General features: G+C 44.4%; 1 protein-coding gene across 2 annotated transcripts in view; it reads right to left on the reverse strand.

The window, feature by feature from the left end:
* cul9 (cullin 9) overlaps positions 1 to 22,178 on the reverse strand; it is a 284,868-nt gene that overhangs the window by 100,802 nt on the left and 161,888 nt on the right. For both annotated transcript variants that reach the window (XM_078212153.1, XM_078212152.1), the window contains exons 22-26: positions 13,725 to 13,907; positions 10,603 to 10,760; positions 9,770 to 9,971; positions 6,352 to 6,523; positions 1,918 to 2,063 (exon numbers count right to left, since the gene is read on the reverse strand). In XM_078212153.1, the coding sequence (XP_078068279.1) occupies positions 1,918 to 2,063; positions 6,352 to 6,523; positions 9,770 to 9,971; positions 10,603 to 10,760; positions 13,725 to 13,907 (861 nt within the window). The remainder of the gene's footprint in view (positions 1 to 1,917; positions 2,064 to 6,351; positions 6,524 to 9,769; positions 9,972 to 10,602; positions 10,761 to 13,724; positions 13,908 to 22,178) is intronic.

Below are 22,178 nucleotides of genomic sequence, written 5' to 3' on the forward strand. Positions count from 1 at the left end.
TACAGTGCAGAAGGAGGCCATTCGGCCCATCGAGTCTGCACCGACCACAATCCCACCCAGGCCCTACCCCCACATATTTTACCCGCTAATCCCTCTAACCTACGCATCCCAGGACTCTAAGGAGCAATTTTTTTAACCTGGCCAATCAACCTAACCCGCACATCTTTGGACTGTGGGAGGAAACCGGAGCACCCGGAGGAAACCCACACAGACACGAGGAGAATGTGCAAACTCCACACAGACAGTGACCCGAGCCGGGAATCGAACCCGGGACCCTGGAGCTGTGAAGCAGCAGTGCTAACCACTGTGCTACCGTGCCGCCCCAAATGGAAAATTTGATGGAAAATGATGGAAAATTTCACAGTAAGCATCCCAAAATGCTCAACAGAACTGCTAATGAGCTTTGCCTACGAGCAGTGGGAGAGAGACAGAGCCAGAGTGAGTGTGGGTACTGCAGCACAGTGGGAATTCGGTGCCAAGGGAAAAGAGGGGCTTTTTGCTTATTATTCTTTGCTAACTTTTTAAATCTTCAGTGTGGTCTTGCCCTGCTGGAGCAATGGATGCTACAGCGGAGAGAGCTGATTGGTAAATAGTTGGGATGGTCAGATAAGTATTTGCTACTTTTATTCTTTATACCTTGTAAAATCTTTTTGTGGTTTACCGTTTGTAAGGGTTATATCCTGCAGTAACAAGGGCCAGAAAAGAAGGGCCCCACAGAGTAATTGATATTATTTGATATGATGAATCTTCCAAAGGTTTAATTTAAAGGGTTAAGTCATGGCAGGAAAGCTCAAAGTTGAGGTGTGCTCCTGAAGCTCCATGTGGGAAGCTGGAAACATTTTCAGTTCTCGGGGCCAGCATATGTGCAGGAAGTGTCTCCAACTGCAGTTCCTGAAAGCCCAGGTTTCCAAGCTAGAGAGGTGGCTGGGTTCATTGTGGAACCTCCGCAAGGCAGACAACAGCTTGGATAGCACGTGAGGTGGTCACAGCACAGGCTCAGACTCCACAGGCAGGAAGGGAATGGATGACCACTAGGCCGAGAAAGGGGGCTACGTGGCAATGGGGGAATCTCCTCTGGCTATTCCCCTGAAAAATAGATACACCTCTTTGGACACTGTTGAGGGGAGTGGCATCTTGAGGTAAAGCAGCAATAGCCAATTTAGTTACACCATGGTTGGCTCTGCCACAGAGTGGAAGAATAAAAAGTGTGGGAATGCAACAGTTATAGGGGATTCAATTGTAAGAGGAATAGATAGGAGTTTCTGCAGCTGCAAACAAGACTCCAAGATGGTAAGTTGCCTTCCTGGTGCTAGGGTCAAGGATGTCTTGGAGTGGCTGCATGACATTCTGGAGGGGGAGTGTGAGTGGTTGTGGTACACATTGGTACAAATGACATGGGTTAATAAAAAAGGGATGAGGACATACAAAGCAGAATATAGGGAGTTAGGAAGAAAGTTGAAAAGCAGGACCTCAAAGGTAGTGATCTCAGGATTACTACCAGCGGCACCAGGGAATCCCAGTCAGGATGAGGTCGGTGGTTTCTGGCATGTATGTTTTCAAGGAGTTAGATATAGCTCTTGGGGTGAAGGGGATCAAAAGATACTAAGGGGAAGGCGGAATCAGGATATTATGTTGGATGATCAGTCATGATAATAATGAATGGCAGAGCAGGCTCGAAGGGCCTACTTCTGCTCCTATTTTCTATGTTTCTATGGCCCATGGGATTTATTCAAAATATATGTTTGAATGTCACATCGCCATTAATGATAAAGTAGGCGGTCAGTCATGAAAATGTTTAAGATGCAGGACAGATCTATGGCTGTGGTACACAAAACAAGTACGCATTACTGAGAGTCGGCAATATTAGAGCTAGAACTTTAGAAATGGTTCTGTTGAGTATAGACAGTACTGGCTTACCTCCTGTTCATTAAATTGCAGCAGGATGTACATTTGCAGAGTGGACACATGCAAAGTCAGTGATCCATAGGAAATGATAGCATGACCCAGCCACGTCCACTGTAACCGGCGAGGCTTTGTGCTGCTGAATCCATATACATTCTGGCCTGGGAGTGCAAGGATGGAAATCAGAGGGTGAATTTTGTAATAAAGGATTTGGAACATTACAATTACACAGAACTTTCATTCCTCCACATCCCTGAGGCAGAGATAAGCTTCCTGAACCTGAGAGCGATTGCTGGACAGAACAATGAAAGGAAAAGTAGAAATAATGAATAGAAAATGCTGGAAATACTCAGCATGTCTGGCAGCAGCTGTGGAGAGGAAAACAGACTGATTGTTTCAGATTGGCGACCATTCGTAAGAACTGGGAGTGCTTCCAGCCACATCACTTTCCTCAATAACCGTCTGTGGCTCTGACTCATTCCAAGTAGATTCTAACTCAAATTCCACCCATCATATTCTGATCCTTCCTTGATTGGAGATACCTCCAGGAGATTCAGTGCTCCTCAAACCACTGTTGAATCCATACTCAATGCTGTGCACTACTGCGTGAATCTAGACATCCATACTCAATACTGTACATTACCACATGCACATTTTTGATTTTTTGCCTCAGCACCACTGACTATTTCAAAACTATCCTGGTCCACATTCCACTCATCCTTCACTTTAACAAAATATATCTTCTCTTCCATTCACACATTAAGGTCTGCAGGCTTCAACAACTCATGGATACAATTGTCCCACCAGATCCCTCTTTCACATCACTTTCCACTAACCCCATTCCTTCTTCCAATCTCATCCCTTGCCGTGTTTTCACAATCCCCTGACTCTGAATGGTTAGTCCTCAGCAAAAATCTTTGTTTCCTCCCACAGTCCAAAGATGTGCAGGTTTGGTGGATTGGCCATGTTAAATTGTCCCATAGCATCCAAAGATGCGTAGGTTAGATGGATCAGCCATGGTAAACATGTGGGGTTACAGGGATAGGGCAGGGGAGAGGGCCTAGGTAACATACTCTGTCAGAGAGTCAGTGCAGATTCGATGGGCTGAATGGCCTCCTTCTGTACTGCAGGGATTCCATGATTCAACTCTGACAACAGTTCATCAATACTCCATGTTGACTCCACCCGACCAACATCATTGCTGTGTCGCCATTGGACTTCCAGCTTTAACTCTGGACCCCTTTCCATCATCATCCATCTATTTCCCAATTACTATCAGGTTTTAGGTAACCTAATTTTGATGTAACCAGACTTGTGGCAAGTAACTGCAAAAGATCGTGAATGTAGCCCAGTCCATCACGCAAACCAGCCTCCCATCCATTGACTGTCTACACTTCCCGCTGCCTCGGCAAAGCAGCCAGCATAATTAAGGACCCCACAATCTTGGACATTCTCTCTTCCACCTTCTTCCATGGGGGAAAAGATACAAAAGTCTGAGGTCACGTACCAACTGACTCAAGAACAATTTCTTCCTGCTGTCATCAGACTTTCGAATGGACCTACCTTGCATTAAGTTGATCTTTCTCTACACCCTAGCTTTAACTGTAACACTACATTCTGCACTCTCGCATTTCCTTCTCTATGAGCGGTATGCTTTGTCTGTATAGCGCGCATGAAACGATACTTTCCAAAATCAAAAATCTATTTGCCAGATCTTTGCCCACTCAATTAACATATTGTAGCCTCCTTATGTCGTCTTTAGAACTTGCTACCTACCTATCTTTGTATCATCAGTAAATTTTTGCAACCATATCTGCATCCAAGTCATTTATATGAATTGTTAAGAGTTCAGGACCCAACAGTGATCCCTTTGGGACATCACTCATTGCATCTCGCCAACCAGAAAAAGACCCATTTATGCCTACTCTGTTTCTTGTTAGCTAGCCAATCTTCTATACCAGCCAATATGTTACCGCCTACACCATGAGCATTTATTTTAAGCAATAACTTTTGATTTGGCACCTTTCAAATGCCTTATGGGATTTAAATAAAGTACCCTTTGTCTACAATATATGTGACTACTGCAAAGAACTCCAATAAAATGGTTAAACATGATTTCTCTTTTGTAAAACCATATTGTCTCTGCCTGATCACCTTGAATTTTTCTCAATGTTCTGCTACAACGTCTTTAATAATAGCTTCTAACACGTTCCCTATGACAGGGAAAATGTGAGCAGAACGAATAACCTCAAATTGGTTCTCATCACACTCAGAATTGTTCAGCAAGTGCTGTCCAATGGCAGATTCACATCTAATGTTAGAGATGTTCCAAGTTTTGTAAGCACAGGTTGGTTGAGTATAGTCATTACTGTGCCTGTTGTGAACATCCAAGGGGATGTGCTGTTGATCTGCTGCCAGTCGCTGGCACGTACATGTCATTGCACCGGCACTGAGGTTTATATACCACATCACTGGTGTGTGGTAGGCAGAACATCTTTTGGCTGACAGCAGCATAGTAGCAGTGTGAAATGGACTCTCCCACTATCTTCCAAAGGGTCACTGCAAGTAGCAGACCCAAATGCTTAATCCCACTCTCTCAGCAAACTTCACACCCAGTGCAGCCATTGGGGCTAATCTTGCCATCTCCTCTTGTCCCCCTCCTGGTCTCTATAATCTCCAGAACTACTACCCTTTAGGATATCTGTGCTCATCTAATTCTGGCCTATTGAGCATCCCCGATTTGAATTGCTCCATTGGTGGTCACTCACTTCAGCTGCCTAGGCTTTAAGCTCTGAGATTTCCTCCCTAAATCTTGCTCCTTTCTTCCTGTAAAACACCAGGACTATTATTTGGAGCAAGCTCTTAGCTATCTGCCCATATATAGTCATATGGGGCTCAGTATCTAATTTTGTTTTATAATTCTCCTGCAAAGCTTCTTGCACATTTTATGTTAAAGCTGTCATATAAATAGAAGCTACTGTTTCTTCTTTCCTCCCCCCTTTTTACAAACTGTCACACCTCCAAGCACCCCTAATCCTGACAAATGATCATTGATCTGTGTATTCCAACACATGCCACGAGACGCATTGAGCATTTCCAGTATTTTCTCTTGTACTTTGCTCTTGAAAAGGAAGAATTGAGGTGGATGGGAAACTAAAGGTGTGAGTATTAAAGAAGGCAGCAGAGGAGCAACCAGGAGGACAGGAGCATGTTGGCTGGATGGAGTGCCACCAGTAGTTATGCAGAGGAAGCTGGGAGTGGGAAGCCTGGTGTTAGGGAGCAGGGCTATAAGGAAAGAGGTCAAGATAAGGGGAAAGAAGGCCAGAGGATTTTGAAATGGAGAACATAAGTTCTGAAATCAATGCACTGGTCACACAGGGATTATCAAAGTTCCAAAAGAAGACAGAGATGATGTGATTTTGTGAAGATGAGGAATACAAGGCCAGCAAAGCTTGCAAAATGACTACTTCACCCCACACATCTTTTTTGGTGCATCAAAACAAAACAGCTTTTATTCTCCTGCAGGATTTTATTTATTTCAGAAACATGTAGACATCAGCATCTCAGCTCCAATCAACTGCTCTTTTGATAGCCCAAATGTGAGCATAGGAGATCACCGTGGATTATCAATTAGAGCCTGTATCATTGTGTCACTCATATTCTATCACTGTCTCCTCAGAAAAGGGGCAGTACAAACTGGAACAACTGGGAGAGATGGTGGCAAAGTCGTAATGTCACTGGACTACTAATCCAGAGAGCCAGGCTAATGCCCTAAGTACAAATCACACCTGGCGAAACTTAAATTAAACTAATCAATTTTTTAAAATCTGGAATAGAAAGCTAATCTGTGTAATGATGGTCATGAAACTGTCATTGACTGTTGTCCTTTAGGGAAGGAAATCTGCCATCCTTCCCTGGCCTGGCCTATGTGTGACTCCAGACTCACAGCAATGTGGTTGCCCTCTGAAATGGCCTCTCAAATCATTCAGTTCAAGAGCAATTGGGAATGAGCAACAAATGCTGGCCTTGCTTAAGATGCACAAGTTCCATGAAAGAACAATGAGCTATTAAGAACGGTGACAGTCTAGGATGAGAAGCTTCAAAGGTTTGGCTTGAAATTGTACAAATTGGAGAGCTGCTCAGCATAGAAGCTGAAATTTAGAGAAAAATCTCTACGCAGAATCATACAGTACAGGAAGTCATTCAGCTGATTGTACACGCGATCTCTGAAAGAGCTATCCAAATAAGGCCATGCCCCACCTTTTCCCCATAGCCCTGCAAATATTCCTTTCTCAAGCATCTTCAACTATCTCTTGGATTAAACAGCAATGTAATTACTGTCTCTGGGCAGCAGGTTTTCAATTTAATTGTTGGTATTTCAGCTTTCATTTCTTCTTCTTGATTCTATGCACAAACGACAACATTTTTGGATTTGGTTCATCAACTCACTAATAGTGTAGAAGTCAGAAAACTCCTCCAGGAAGTTGCTGAGGGCAGATGGGAAGAATGCTCTGGGATTATCATGATAACAGAGAAAAGAGATGGACCAACAACGTGGAGAAAGCACAAGGACTTTCAAATCTGTTTCTTCTTCTGCTATGGATGGCTGGTCTTCCATCATCTGTACAAGACAAGAAAGTTCACTGTAAAACACATCTTTGTGTAAATACAACAAGTTCATCATCGTTAACATAGATTGGCTCTGAGTCACAAGATATTACATAAAATATACAATGCTAGTGTTTATACTCAACACAAACCACCTCCCATTCCACATCCTAACCTTCCTAGTTTTGGATACTCAAACAAGTGGAGCCATACTGTCTGCACATCTACTTATCATCATCAAAGAGCTCGATTAGATTTCCTCCAAGTTTGCTTTCTTCAATCTTTCAATTTGTTCAATATTTTTCAATATTTTTCAATAGCTGTAATCTCTCTGTTCTGGAACATTCTGTGTGAATCTTTTTTACACTTGCTCCAGTGCTCCAATGTCTCGTTTACATGCACTATCCTAAGAACTGCTCCAGTCGGGCAGGTGACCAAAGCTTTGATCTTAAAGGTAGGTTTTAAGGCGTAATAGTGAAGCATAATAGGGAGGGGAAGAGATTTAGGGAGGAAATTCCAGAACTTAAGGCCTGCGCAGCTGAAGGCATGGTTACCAATGGTGGAGTGATTGAAATCTGGGATGTGCAAGAGGCCCGAATTGGAGCAGCACAGAGACTTTGCAGGCTGGTAGGTTTGGAGGAGGCTACAAAGATCAGGAGAACGAGTCAATGGAGGGAATTGAAACTGTCAACATCGAGGCGCTGCTGGGAGACAAGTAGTTTTGTGAGTACAGGGGTGTTGGGCCAGTCGAACCTGGTGCTGCCTATATCCTGGCTTGAGTTTCTACGAGTTACAGGATGGACGGCCAGCTAGAAGAGCATTGGAACAGTCATATCTCGAGGTAACAACGACAAGGAGAAATATTTCAACAGATGAACTGAGCGTTGGAAGACGACAATGCCGCAGAGGGGAAAGAAGGTGGTTTTCGTGATGGAGGGGATGTGTGTTCAGAAGTTTATTAAGGTCAAATGTGAACTACAAATTAATTCAGCCTCAGGCTAAGGAGAGGGCAAGAGGCGGTGTTTAAATTTATTTACTAGTGTCACAAGTAGGCTTATGTTAACACTGAGCAAAGTTATTGTGAAAATTCCTTAGTCACCACACTCCAGCGTCTGTTCGAATACACGGAGGAGAATTTAACATGGCCAATCCACCTATCCAGAATGCCTTTCAGACTGTGGAAGAAAACTGGAGCACCCAGAAGAAACCCACGCAGACGCGGGGAAAACGTGCAGACTCCGCATAGACAGGGACCCAAGTCAGGAATCAAACCCAGGTCCCTGGAGCTGTGAGGCAGCAGTGCTAACCACTGTGCCACCCAGTTGCTAGGGAATGGAGGTTGTGCCCGGCCCTGGCAGGTTTAGTGGCAGATGGGATCAGAGAGTTCAGCAGGAGGCAAAAGGTCAGGAACTTGCTGGTGTAAAAACAGTTTGAAATTCCCCCAGCGGTGGGTTAATGGCATTGCCGGGTGACATGAACGCCATTTGCATTCATTTCCATCTTATCAATGTTCATTAAAAGAGCTGTTTGTCGAAATCCCGTCAGGTCTTCCAATGTTACGTCACACCAGTGCGAATCACGCCAGAATTAAACCCGTCTGAAAAAGAGTGATGTGTACAAGGTGAACTTCAGTTCGAGGTGAATGCAACACACATAGCTGAGCTGCTGTAGTGCTGCGCTGCTCCTGTTGCATTGAACACCACTCTGCCGGAGCAGACCTCCTTGTGCCCTCCAGCTCCATGCTATGTTGCGGATCTCATGAACCCTCCACTCCAACCGGAGATGGGGAGCTGATAAAGACAGTGGACGCAATGTGGAAGGAGAGCTGAACAAGATGTGTGGCGGGGACAGGCAGAGGAACAAGGAGGTGGATAAAGATGACAAATAATGGAAGGCAGAAGGAAGACAGAGAGGAAGGAAGATGGACCCCAGGCTCCATAAAAAGCTCACAAACAAGGGGGGTCAATCACATTGTTTACTGGGAGGGGAGGAATCCAGACTTCAGGTAGAGATCCACGTGTGGTTGGGTTCAGGGAAGGGTGGGAAAGTCCACCACAACAACAATGGGATCAAGAACATCTACAGGGATGGCTGCTGTCAAACCTGCTGAGATTTTCCAGCATTTTCTGGAGAAATGTGATTGTTGAACGCACCATCAGGCGTTAACTGGATCAGCCGCATGATGCAATTTAAAGCATATTCACTTACATTTTAAATTAGATACAGGCAACATTTTCTGCAGGTGAATAGTCAAGAACAAAGGTATTTCCTAAACAAATAATGGTTCCATTAAATGCACATACCTCTCTCATCAATTTTATAAATCATTTTAAGTGACTTGTAAATCATGATTGGACACCACCAACTTTACAATTACTAATCACAATTAACCAAGTATTGGACTTTCAACAATGGGGTTAGTTTTGGCTGTACAGTATCAGGGTCAAACAAACTGGATTTCCAAAAATAAGGACATCTCTTCAGAGTCAGTGTAACAAGCAGTAAGATATTTCTGTCACTTTTTTTGATTTAAAATATGCCCCAGCAACAGAATTACAGGATTTTTAAAATCCTTTCATGGTATGTGAGCATCGCCAGGCCAGCATTTGGTGCCCATCCCAAACGGCTCTCGAGAAGGTTGTGCTGAGCCACTTTCTTGAACCGCTGCAGCTTATTTGATGTAGGTACACCCAGGAAGGCAACTGCAGGTTTAACCCAGCAATAATGAAGGAACAGTAATATAGTTTCACGTCAAGATATGTGTGGCTCAATTGAATTGCTGTTGTTTTAAACTTCACAGTCAGAACCACTGGAAACTACCCAATGTTTCATTGTTCATGCTCAATCTTGTGCCAGGAGCAAATTTCTTAATTATATTTGCACCCAGCCAAATTTGAAGCAGACACACAGCAAGTCTGGGTAAGCTGGTCACATCTGCTGGGAATTGAGGGGCAAAATTCAGCAAGATCTCGCATCAACCAATCGAATTGCAACAGCAGGCAGAGTACTGAGCCAAGGCTGGCACTGCAGACCTGAAGGAGCTGAGGGAACCGTTTTAACCTCAATTCTCATCATCAACCCAGAGCACATCAACTCAGATACCTCAAACAGCAGCTCCTCCAAGTCATTTCCTTCTGAGAAAACATTCTTGAACAAAACCAGGAAACATGGAACCTCTATATATTTTGATGAAGGGATGGCAAGGGTGTCACTCTCTCCTGTCCTTCTCCAACATAGAAGTTGGATATCCGATACTTACTTCATCATCCAGATCCTCCAGCTTCTTGTCCAGTTGTTGCAGCCTGTACAGGTGGAACTCCTGCTGCAGCTCATCCGATGCACTAAGATTCTTCAGCATCTGTTGAGGGTATCTGCTGGGGAAACAGGTTCCAATGTGATCGATAACAGCCCGCTCCAGCCACACTTTTCCCTGGCCCAGAAGCCGATCTGCCAGATAGTATCTGTCAAAAAGAAACAGTTCAGAGAAAAGAACAGTAAGTTTATTTTCAGATATTTTCCATTCACAACTGGCCATTGCTCATCCCTAGCTGCCCTCAAAGTGACGATAACCTGCTTTCTTGAACCGCTGCAGTCCTTGTGAAGGTACTTCCATAGCTGTTATGTTGTCAGTTCCAGGATTTATGGTGATATATGTTCAAGACAGGATGAAGTGTAACATGAAGGTGTAGGCGTTCCCAAACAGCCGCTATCCTTGCCCTCCTAAGTATGGACTTGGTGAAGAAGCCCAAGTGAGTTGCTAAAGTGCATCTTGCCGATGGAACACACCACAGCCATGTTCCCAACAGAGGTGAGGGAGCGAAATCTGGTGGATGGGGTGCCGAACAAGTGGACAGCTTTGACCTGGATTGGTGGAACTTCTTGAGCATTTTTGGAGCTGCACTTATCCAGATAAGTGAAAAGTATTCTATAAAACTCATGACTTATGTCCCAGGACAGAACAGCCAAGTTCTAACTTCCTCTTGTAACCGCGGCAATTTCCGTCACTGATTCAGATGGGTTTCTGATCAATATACCTAGCAAACCAAGATATTATTTCCCTCGATTACCATCCCTATCATCCATTCTTGTTACCTGTAGAAATGTTCAAACATGTTGGCCAGCTCAAGTCCCGAGAGGAACAGCGTCGGCTCCAAGAATTGCTGCAGCTGGTTTAGTGTTTCCACGTTGCTCGTGTTCATCTCACTTTCTTGGATGCGTCGATCAATATACTGTGCAAACCGTTCACTGACCTAAAGAACAGAGTTATATTCAATTCATTGCACCGTCACACCAACTTCAATTAGACAACACTCTAACTGTCCTTCCTACCTTAATTCCTCCTCTCCCAGGGCCCCCGAACCCATCTTGTCTCTGGCACAGTGCACCAACTGTCCTGACCACCATTTTCACTGAATTGTTAACCACTGAATCTCTTGGCTCCCATAACAAACTGGCATTGTAAATGGCTCCCCTTCCTCAAGTACTATCTACCTCCCCTTTCGAAACTGCCATCATCACCCTCCCCACCCACCCTCGCAAAATACCACCATTTCCAAATCACCTTCCTCCTTTGAATATGCTGTCAGCTCTCAAATCCGTGCCCGTCACACAACTCTGTTTTGAGTTCCCATCGTAACCAAAGCACTTCAATCCAGGATGAGGTGGAATTTCCTCTTGTTACACACAGAGCAGACCAAAGGCACTGGTTTCTGCTTCCACCAAAAATTCCACACTGCTCCCACTTTTCTCCCCAGCCACTTTCTCAGGTAGAATGAGATTGATCAAAACCTCATCGAGCCCAAGCTCTATGTCCTCTCCAGAGCATAGACCCGCAGTAACATTGCATCTCTGTGCCTTTGTATCAGTGATGTGGAGATGCCGGCGTTGGACTGGGGTAAACACAGTAAGAAGAAAGAACCTGATGTTGTGAGACTTCTTCCTTTGATTCAGCCCATCTGTATAAATAACCTTCATTCAATATTCCAGGATCATCCTGAAATGTAAAGATAACCACATACCCCACCTTCTCCAGCTTTTCTCTACAGCAAATTGTCCTCTCAAACCCCTCTCCCCTCAAACAACATGTGTAAAGCCACCTTTGTCACCAAGTTCGAGACAATCCAATTACCTGCCTCTGCCACATCCCTCCCTTCCATTAACCTACCTGACTAAACTTCCTCTAAAGGTCCCCACTGCTCGAGCCATGAATTCTCATCTTTGTCCAGTTTCTCCCCTCACGTCTGCCTCATTTTGTTTGAGTCTCATCTCCTGCTCCCTTGAACTTATTCTCGCTAAACTGCTGCTGACCACCCAACACTACATCCTGGTGCTCCTGTTACCAACGTCATTAACTGGTCTCTCTCTTCTTGTGATGTCCCTCTTGTTTTTAAATATGTCATCATCATACTAAGTGAGTTTGGGTAGCCAGAGACTAAATTAAAAACCAAAAAAAAAAAATTTCTGCATTGAGTAAAGAGCAAATTGGCATAGATAAAGGAGACCATAAATGTGTGGTTCCCAGACTGGTGTGAGAGAAATGGGTTTCCATTTATGGGCTATGGATCAAGTGCTGGAAAATGGGACTAGTGTAGATTTGGGGAGATATTGAGGAGGCGATGGCCTAATGATATTATCTCTAGACTATTAATCCAGAAACTCAGCTAATGTTCCGGGGACATTGTCGATTGTCACAAAAACCGATCTGATTCACTAATGTCCTTTAGGGAAGGAAATCTATCCTTCTTATCTGGTCTGGCTTACATGTGACTCCAGAGCCACAGCGACTCTCAACTAGGGATGGGCAATAAATGCTGTCCAGCCAACAACACCCATGTCCCAAAAATGAATAAAAAATTACAGTAGTTTTGTCGGTGCAGACACAATGGGCCAAAAGGCCTCTTCTGTACTGTATGACTCTATGATACTGCCACCAGTACCGGGGAAAGAGGAACTGCTCTGTTGGGCAGAGTTTCACTTGAACCTCAAGGGCACCAGTGCAATAACTGGAGCTGTAAAGAGATCTTTAAACTAATCAGACGTGTGGTGGTGTCTCCACACATCTGTTGCTCTTGTCCTTCTAGATGGGAGAGGTTGAGGGTTTGGAAGGTGCTGTTGAAGGAGCCTTGGCGAGTTGTTGAAGTGCATCTAGTAACTGGTACACATTGCTGCCACTGTGCAGTTCTTTCACGGAATGTGCCAGTTTTTGTTGTCCATCCCTAATGGCTTGCTCGGCCTTTTTGGAGGGCAGTTAAGTATCAACCACATTGATGTGGCTCTGGAGTCACATGGAGACCAGACCAGGTAAAGACAGCAGATTTCCTTCCCCAAAGGACATTAGTGAACCAGGTAGGTTTTTAATGACAATAGTTTCATGGTCACCTGCAACTAGCTTTTAATTCCAAATTTATATATTAAATTCAAATTCCATTCACTGCTGTGGTGGGATTTGAACTCATGTCCCCAGGGCATTCGACCCGGTCTGTGAATTGCTAGTTCAGTGACAATACTACTTCGCCACTGTCTAAACCTGAGGGAATGGGTAGGATGGAGTACCAATCAAGCAGGCTGTTTTGTCCTGGTTGGGGTTGCATGCATCCAGTGGAGAGTATTCTATTATACTCTTAAATTGTGCCTTGTAGATGATGGAAAGGCTTTGGGGAGTCAGGAGATGAGCTACTCGCTGCAGAATTCCCAACCTCTGACCTGTTCTTGTAGGGAAGGTTGGGCAGATTGAGTCTATACACATGAGAGTTTAGAAGGCTGAGGGGGTGATCTTATTGAAACATATAAGATTCTGAGGGGACTTTACAAGTTAGATGCTGAGAGTATGTTTTCCCTCATAGTCAAATCTAGAACTTGGCAACGTTATTTAAAAATAAGGGCTCTCTCCTTTGAGAGAGAGATAAGGAGCAATTTTGTCTCTGAGGGCTCTCCATGAAACTAGTGGAGACTGGATCATTGAATATATTCAAGGCTGAGTTAGATAGATTTTACTTAATCAGTGAAAATACAACTACAAGGTTATGGGAGGAGCAGTTAAGACCACAATCATATTAAATAGCAGAGCAGGATCAAGGGGCCAAATGGCCCACTCCTGCTCCTGTTTCTCAGGTTCTTCTGTTCTGTTTGTACCCGGAACCTCAGTGCCTACAGGATTTTGTCAATGTGAGATAAGCAGCTGGAATTGTTTGATGGTGAACAACCTTTTCACTTACGTGCATGGCAGTGAGATGTGATAGCTGAAGGAGTGCTGCTGCAAAGCCCTTGCGCAGTGCTAATACAAAGGCCATCTGTTGCCCAAATAGTTCCTCCATGGCATTCTTCAACTTCAAGTACATGTCCCTGTAACGTTTGACAAAATCAGGAGAATTCCATGCCCCATCCAGGAATCGTTTTACCTAATTGAAAGAAATACTGTCAAATGAAAGAAGTACAACTGCCAATTTCTCATTTCTTTAATGAATTTTAACACTGCAGTATTCTGTCTCCAGAGGCTGATAATGTTTAAGTCATACATTTGAGATATGAGATCAGTGAAAATAACCTCCCTGCAACTAAGGACTTCTCTTAAATATTAATGTTTCACCAATATTACATCATAAATTCAAGAAACATAGAACATAGAAAGCCACAGCACAAACAGGCCCTTCGGCCCACAAGTTGCGCCGATCACATCCCCACCTCTAGGCCTATCTATAGCCCTCAATCCCATTAAATCCCATGTACTCATCCAGAAGTCTCTTAAAAGACCCCAACGAGTTTGCCTCCACCACCACCGACGTCAGCCGATTCCACTCACCCACCACCCTCTGAGTGAAAAACTTACCCCTGACATCTCCTCTGTACCTACCCCCCAGCACCTTAAACCTGTGTCCTCTCGTAGCAACCATTTCAGCCCTTGGAAATAGCCTCTGGGAGTCTACCCTATCCAGACCTCTCAACATCTTGTAAACCTCTATCAGGTCACCTCTCATCCTTCGTCTCTCCAGGGAGAAGAGACCAAGCTCCCTCAACCTATCCTCATAAGGCATGCCCCCCAATCCAGGCAACATCCTTGTAAATCTCCTCTGCACCCTTTCAATGGCTTCAACATCTTTCCTGTAATGAGGTGACCAGAACTGCGCGCAGTACTCCAAGTGGGGTCTAACCAGGGTCCTATAAAGCTGCAGCATTATCTCCCGACTCCTAAACTCAATCCCTCGATTAATGAAGGCCAGTACGCCGTACGCCTTCTTGACCGCATCCTCCACTTGCGAGGCCGATTTAAGAGTCCTATGGACCCGGACCCCAAGGTCCTTCTGATCCTCTACACTGCTAAGAATGGTACCCTTCATATTATACTGCTGCTTCATCCCATTGGATCTGCCAAAATGGATCACCACACACTTATCCGGGTTGAAGTCCATCTGCCACTTCTCCGCCCAGTCTTGCATTCTATCTATGTCTCGCTGCAACTTCTGACATCCCTCCAAACTATCCACAACATCACCTACCTTGGTGTCGTCAGCAAACTTACCAACCCATCCCTCCACTTCCTCATCCAGGTCATTTATGAAAATGACAAACAGCAAGGGTCCCAGAACAGATCCCTGGGGCACTCCACTGGTCACTGACCTCCATGCAGAGAAAGACCCCTCCACAGCCACTCTCTGCCTTCTGCAGGCAAGCCAGTTCTGGATCCACAAGGCAACAGCCCCTTGGATCCCATGCCCTCTCACTTTCTCAAGAAGTCTTGCATGGGGGACCTTATCGAACGCCTTGCTGAAGTCCATATAGACCACATCCACCGCTCTTCCATCGTCAATGTGTTTGGTCACATTTTCAAAGAACTCAACCAGGCTCGTAAGGCACGACCTGCCCTTGACAAAGCCGTGCTGACTACTTTTGATCATACTAAACTTCTCTAGATGATCATAAATCCTGTCTCTCAGGATCCTCTCCATCAACTTACCAACCACTGAGGTTAGACTCACCGGTCGGTAATTTCCCGGGCTGTCCCTGTTCCCTTTCTTGAATATAGGGACCACATCTGCAATCCTCCAATCCTCCGGAACCTCTCCCGTCTCCATCGACGATGCAAAGATCATCGCCAAAGGCTCCGCAATCTCCTCCCTCGCCTCCCACAGTAACCTGGGGTACATCCCATCCGGTCCCGGCGACTTACCAACCTTGATGCCATTCAATAGTTCCAACACATCCTCTTTCTTTATGTCCACATGCTCGATCCTTTCTGTCCACCGCAAACCAGCAGTACAACCACCCAGATCCCTTTCCACCGTGAATACCGAGGTAAAGTATTCATTAAGCAGCTCCGCCATTTCTAACGGTTCCGCACAAACTTTTCCCCCTTCACCTTTTAAGGGTCCTATGCCTTCACATCTCATCCTTTTACTCTTGACATATTTGTAGAAAGCCTTGGGATTCTCCTTAATCTTACCCGCCAAGGCCTTCTCATGACCCCTTCTCGCTCTCCTAATTTCCTTCTTAAGCTCCTTCCTACATCCCGTATACTCCTCTAAATCCGTAAAGAACGTAGAACAGTATAGCACAGGGCAGGCTCTTTAGCCCAATATCAACAGCAAATTAAAATAATTCCCACTTCCTGCCCTTAATCCATATCCCTCAATTCCTTGCACATTCATGTGCTTATCTAAAAGCCCTCATCAACGACAACGGGTGAATGAACACCGCTCGACAATCACTAGGCAAGAGTGTTCTCTTCCTGTTGGGGAACACTTTAGCAGTCACGGGTATTCGGCCTCTGATCTTCGGGTATGCGTTCTCCAAGACGGCCTTCACGACACATGAAAACACAGAGTCGCTGAGCAGAGACTGATAGCCAAGTTCCGCGCACGAGGACGGCCTCAACCGGGATCTTGGGTTCATGTCACACTATCTGTAACCGCCATGACTTGCCTGGGCTTGCAAAATCTCACTAACTGTCCTGGCTGGAGACAATACACATCTCTTTAACTGTGCTTAACCCTCTCTCCACTCGCATTGTCTGTACCTTTAAGACTTGATTACCTGTAAAGACTCACATTCCAACCATTATTTTGTAAATTGAGTTTGTGTCTTTATATGCCCTGTTTGTGAACAGAACTCCCACTTACCTGTTGAAGGAGCAGCGCTCCGAAAGCTAGTGGCTTTTGCTACCAAATAAACCTGTTGGACTTTAACCTGGTGTTGAGAGACTTAAATATAGAACATAACAGCGCAGTACAGGCCCTTCAGCCCTCGATGTTGCGCCGACCTGTGAAACCAATCGAAAGCCCATCTAACCTACACTATTCCAATATCATCCATATGTTTATCCAACGACCATTTAAATGCCCTTAATGTTGGCGAGTCCACTACTGCTGCAGGCAGGGCATTCCACGCCCTTACTACTCTCTGAGTGAAGAACCTACCTCTGACATCTGTCCTGTATCTATCACCCCTCAATTTAAAGCTATGTCCCCTCGTGCTAGCTATCACCATCCGAGGAAAAAGGCTCTCAACTTCTTACTGTGTTTACCCCAGTCCAACGCCGGCATTTCCACATCATGACTACAAGTGACTCCAGAGCTACAGCAATGTGGTTGACTCTTATATTGCCCTCTAAAATAGCCAAGCAAATCAAGGGCAATTAGGGATGGACAATGAGTGCTGGTGACGCCCAAATCTCATGAGTGAAACTCTGAAGGATATAAAACCAGTTCCCCTTTTAATTCCCAATTCCACCCAAGAGTTTACAATATCTTAAGTGTTAATTTCCTTCTCCTCTGGAATCAAACCAAGTGAGCCATAGCTCTCCAAAACTCATTCTGATATCTATCCAAGGCTTATGGGGAGATATTTGTCAAGGTACCAGATTTCATGAGGATCCTTCCATTAGCTTTTGGCTATGTCTACCCCTAACTCTGCTTCAAAACTAATTGCTGTAGACTTTTCAGCCTCAATGCATTTGTGCTCAGTGACTTAAACATCAGGAACATCCATCGTTCATAATGACCTCTACATTCATTGTCCTGTTTTAGAACAAACACAGGTTGGTCTCTCCCAATCAGTTCCCACAACTCCACAGACTCGCTCTCTCTCTGCCTGGTCATGACCTGAACTGCTTGTTTTATGTGAGAAAAACACAAATAAAAAGATACCTCCTCTTTATAGCCCATCTCCATAGCAATGTGGCATTCTCAGAATGTTCCTAACAGAGATATGAACTAATTATCTTTTAGAATCAAAAGGCTGTTTTGAAAGTGTAACCTATATGAATAATTTATATCTTTAATGGACAATCCATTGTTATAAGTTTTCTCACTTTTTACTTTATCACACAGACACAGGTTTGAATTTCATTTACTTTTGAGGGAGGGGGTTAGTGTTTGTTGATGACTGCACGATTTTCAGACCATCTGCAACTCCTCAGATACTCAAGCGGACTATACTCATATGCAGCAAAACCAGGGCAACATTCAGGTTTGGGCTGATAAATGGCAAATTACATTTGTGCCACACAAGTGCCAAACAATAACCATCTCCAATGAAAGAGAATCTAAAAGTTAAAGTTTATCTATTAGTCACAAGCTGGCTTCATTAACACTGCAATAAAGTTACTGTGAAAATCCCCTAGTCCGCCACACTCCAGCGCCTGTTCTGAGGGAGAATGTCCGGGGCGGCCCCACCGGAGGGAACGTCCGGGGCGGTCCCACCAGAGATGCATGGCCAATGCATCTAACCAGCACGTCTAAGCATCTCCCCTTGAGCATCTCCCCATGACATTCAAAGGCATTATCATTGCTGAAACTCCAACTATCAACATACTGATGCACTGTAGCAGCTCATATACCATGGAAGAATTTTTAAAAATCAGGTGTTTCTATTTATTTTACATTTTCTATTAATCTAATAAGCTATATTCTCAATATATGAATTTTGAAATCAGATATTCACAATACTGCAATAAAAGTCTATATCATTTGTTATTCATTCGTGGGACATGGGCATCGCTGGCTGGGCCAGCATTTATTATCCATCCTTAGTTGCCCGAGAGCATTTGAGAGTCAACCACATTGCTGTGGGTCTGGTAAACGTCACATGTAGGCAGATAAGGACGGCAGATTTCCTTTCCTGAAGGACATTAGTGAACCAGATGGGTATTTCCAACAATCAACAATGGTTTCATAGTCATCAGTAGATTCTTAATTCCAGATGTTTTTAAATTTAATTCAAATTTCACCATCTGCCATGGTGGGATTTGAACCCGGGTCCCCAGAGTATTATCCTGGGTCTCTGGATCAATAGTCTAGCGATAATACCACGAGGCCACCACCTACCTCCCCATGCCCCAACAGAATCTCACTTTCAGTCATGGTAACAAACTGAACAGTTCACTCCTAGTTAAACTTCAGGTCCTTATGATAGTTAGGGCCTGATTGTGACATAGATTGTCATCCATCTCTTGCTTGCAGAATCTGTAAGGGAAATTGTACTGGATATTGTATGAGTTTAGTATGAAATTCAGATTCACTTGTAAGGGAAATTGTACTGGATATTGTATGAGTTTAGTATGGAATTCAGATTCACAGGTTTTAGTAAAATGATAAAGTAGATTTAGGTCTTAGTGAAATGATAAAGTAGATTTAGGTGAATAGTGAGATGAGTATGTAACCTAAAGTAACTTTGTGTGACCTAATATAATCAAGTGTAGTCGATATGATCAAAGTGGAGAAACTAGAGAAGTAATATAGCAATCACTAATTAAGGAAAGCAGACAATAGTCACTTAAGAAAACAAGGAAGACTGCTCGGTGGTTCAACTTAATAGTGGACCATAAATCAGCAGAGAGAATGTCTTTTTCTTCTGAATGTCTTTTCTTCTAAACACATTCGGCCTTAGTCTACAAAACCACGATTATTGTACAAACAGAAAAATTCAGATAAGAGCAAGAGTTATAACCACCATGGTTTAAGAGACAACGAGATATAACAGGGAGCGACCGATTGCAAAGAAAACAGATAAAGGGTCAACTAAAACTAATGGTGGCCAAAGAAAGGTCGGGCTGTAGGGTAAGATAACAACCAAGGACAGGCTGTAAAAGGGAGAGGAGGATCTTGAGATATGAGGCTGAAATGTACATAAAAGAGTGTAAGCCCAAGGGCTCTTTGGAGTGTTCCGGACGTTCCCGACTTTATCTCTTGTGCTGAGAAATAAAGTCTATTGCTTGGAAGATCGCTGCTCAGACTCTCTGTTTTAATTGATGTGAATAAATTGTCGTCCTGGGGAACCACGACAAAATTGGCGCTGCGAGCAGGGTTGGTGAGAGATCGCCCAGAAAAGCATCTGGAAGGAGTAGCGGAGACGGTGGTCCGACCGGAACCGAGAAGTCCCCAGCCGGCCTTCTGTCAACAAGGTAAGCAGACTTGCATGCATGTAAATCCTTGTTGTCAGAAAGGGGTTTTCTCGAGGCCCGGTGCGCCCGGCTCTCTGCTGGTCCTGGATCTCCCCAACCCAAAAAGATATCCTGCACAGGTAAAACCAAATTGTGTAAAAATTTTGAGAGACTGAGTCTGATCCGAAGAGCAGAATTTTTGCATGCAAAAGCGCGCTGCGAATACTGTATTGTCTGTGAATGGGTAAAAAGTGAGACGGGAAAAAGGCCGAAAGCTAAAGTAATGCAATTAGGTTAAGTCAAGCGGTTTGGAGCGGGTTTTTCAGGTCACGACTTGCCCAGAAGAGAGTAAGTGTGGGAAAATCTGCCAGTCCAAACCTACCCAGGACCTCGGGTAAGGGACGTCAACCGAGAGGGAGAGAGATCAGTGAGAGATCACTCTCTGACCTAATACAGTAGCCAAAAGCACAGGAGTGGATTTTAACCACAGGAAAGGGGAGTAGCAGCTAGAATAGAGGAAGTAAAAGACCAATTTGAACAAACTGGTCTGAGAAAACAGCGTGAAGGACAGAAATAAGAGAGAGAGTCGGAACATAGGTAGGGTAATAACTAACAACTTGAAAAATTACCCTGACAAAACTGCCTGGTGACAAGATTGAAAATAACTAATCTTTGAATAATAACAAAAACGGAAGCAACACTGGATTGGAAAAAGATTACACACATAATTAACTTAGAGGAGATAAAGAATGAGTGGCCGTATGTAAAATGGGAAAGAGTAGTCGATAGGAATTGGATAGACGAAATAAAATTGGAAACCCTAGAGAAATTAATAAAGGGATCTGACCGATACAGGATTCTTATACACATAGACGAGCAAGTGAAAACCTACTACCCTCTGGCCCGGGAGAGGAAAATAGTGCCGGGACAGGGGACTACGGGGAAGTGGATATCAGGACCCCGGTTAGAATTACAGATATTGGCAAAAGAAATCCAAAGGAAAGGTAAACAGGGGACTGAGCACGGAAAAACAATACAGCAAGTAATAATCACTGTGATACCTAACTCTGACAGACTAAGTGACAAAAATTGCGACAGTGATCCAAAAAGATGAGTAATGGCGCACCAAGTTAAGACACCAGTGGAGATGTTAGGGGATAAGTTCCCAGCCCTTAGGGGAGATATAGAACACGTCTCTAAAAAATGGGCCAAAAGAACAAATAAGACCAATACACAGTGGCCGGAGGAAGGCACATGGTCCATAGAGAGGTGTGAGGACCAGAAGGGAATGATAAAGAACTATAAGATTAAGGATAAAACGAGCAAAAGAAGGGAAAAGCGAGAAAAGGAGTTAGAGATATTAGCCCTATTCCAACAAGAAGGGAAAGAGAGAAGAGGGGTATGGAGGGGAGGTAGAATGCAGATGCCAGTACAACTTGAGGAAAAAGCAAAATTGGAAGATCCAAACGTAGCCCCACCCCCATACTTAGAGAAACAGAGCTCCACGGGACTGTACCCAGTTATATCAGGCACAATGAATTTTGAGGGAGAATATGACATAGAACAGATGACGAAGGAGGGAAGGGCACAAAGGGAGAGAGAAAAGAGACAAGATATAGAGAGATGGAAGGAGAAACAGAAGAGAGTAGTGAAGACGAAGGGAGGCAATCAGTGTTAGGGGTGCAAAGAAAATCAAGGCGGGAAAGGCACCCACCTGTAAAGTTTCCAGATGTGGATAGGAGAGGGAAAAGGGTATTCCCGGTGATTCTGAAGGGTGGCAGACCGCAGTATATCCCTTGGTCAGGTCAGGATTTGCCTAATTTAATTAATGAATTACCCAATATTTTGGATGGGGCTGGAAGGTGGATTGGACAGTTGGAGGCAGGGATGGTGGGAAAAAGGATGGCACTGGGCGACATCAAAGCTCTCCTGACAAAGGTGCTAGGAATGGACCAAATGGCGGAAGTAATGAGACGTGCTGGCATCCCGACCACAGCTTATGACCCAGCGGTGGATGGGATACTAATGGACCAGTACCGCCAAGACATCTGGCAGGCACTGCGGGATATGTACCCCAATCGAATGGATGTAAAAACCCTAAAGGGAGAGCCACTGGGTGAGGAGGAGAATGCAGTGGTGTATGTGGAGAATCAATTAAAAAGGTGGAGAAGGGACACGGAGAGGGACATTCTAATAGACCCACTGACCAACTCCATGTTCCGGGCTGCAATCCTAGAGGGCTTGCCAGCCCCAGCTAAGACAAGGCTGGAGGAAGTGGTGGGCTTGGACTCAAAAA

The sequence above is a fragment of the Mustelus asterias genome, chromosome 5 (genome assembly GCF_964213995.1).
Source record: "Mustelus asterias chromosome 5, sMusAst1.hap1.1, whole genome shotgun sequence".
NCBI lineage: Eukaryota > Metazoa > Chordata > Chondrichthyes > Carcharhiniformes > Triakidae > Mustelus > Mustelus asterias.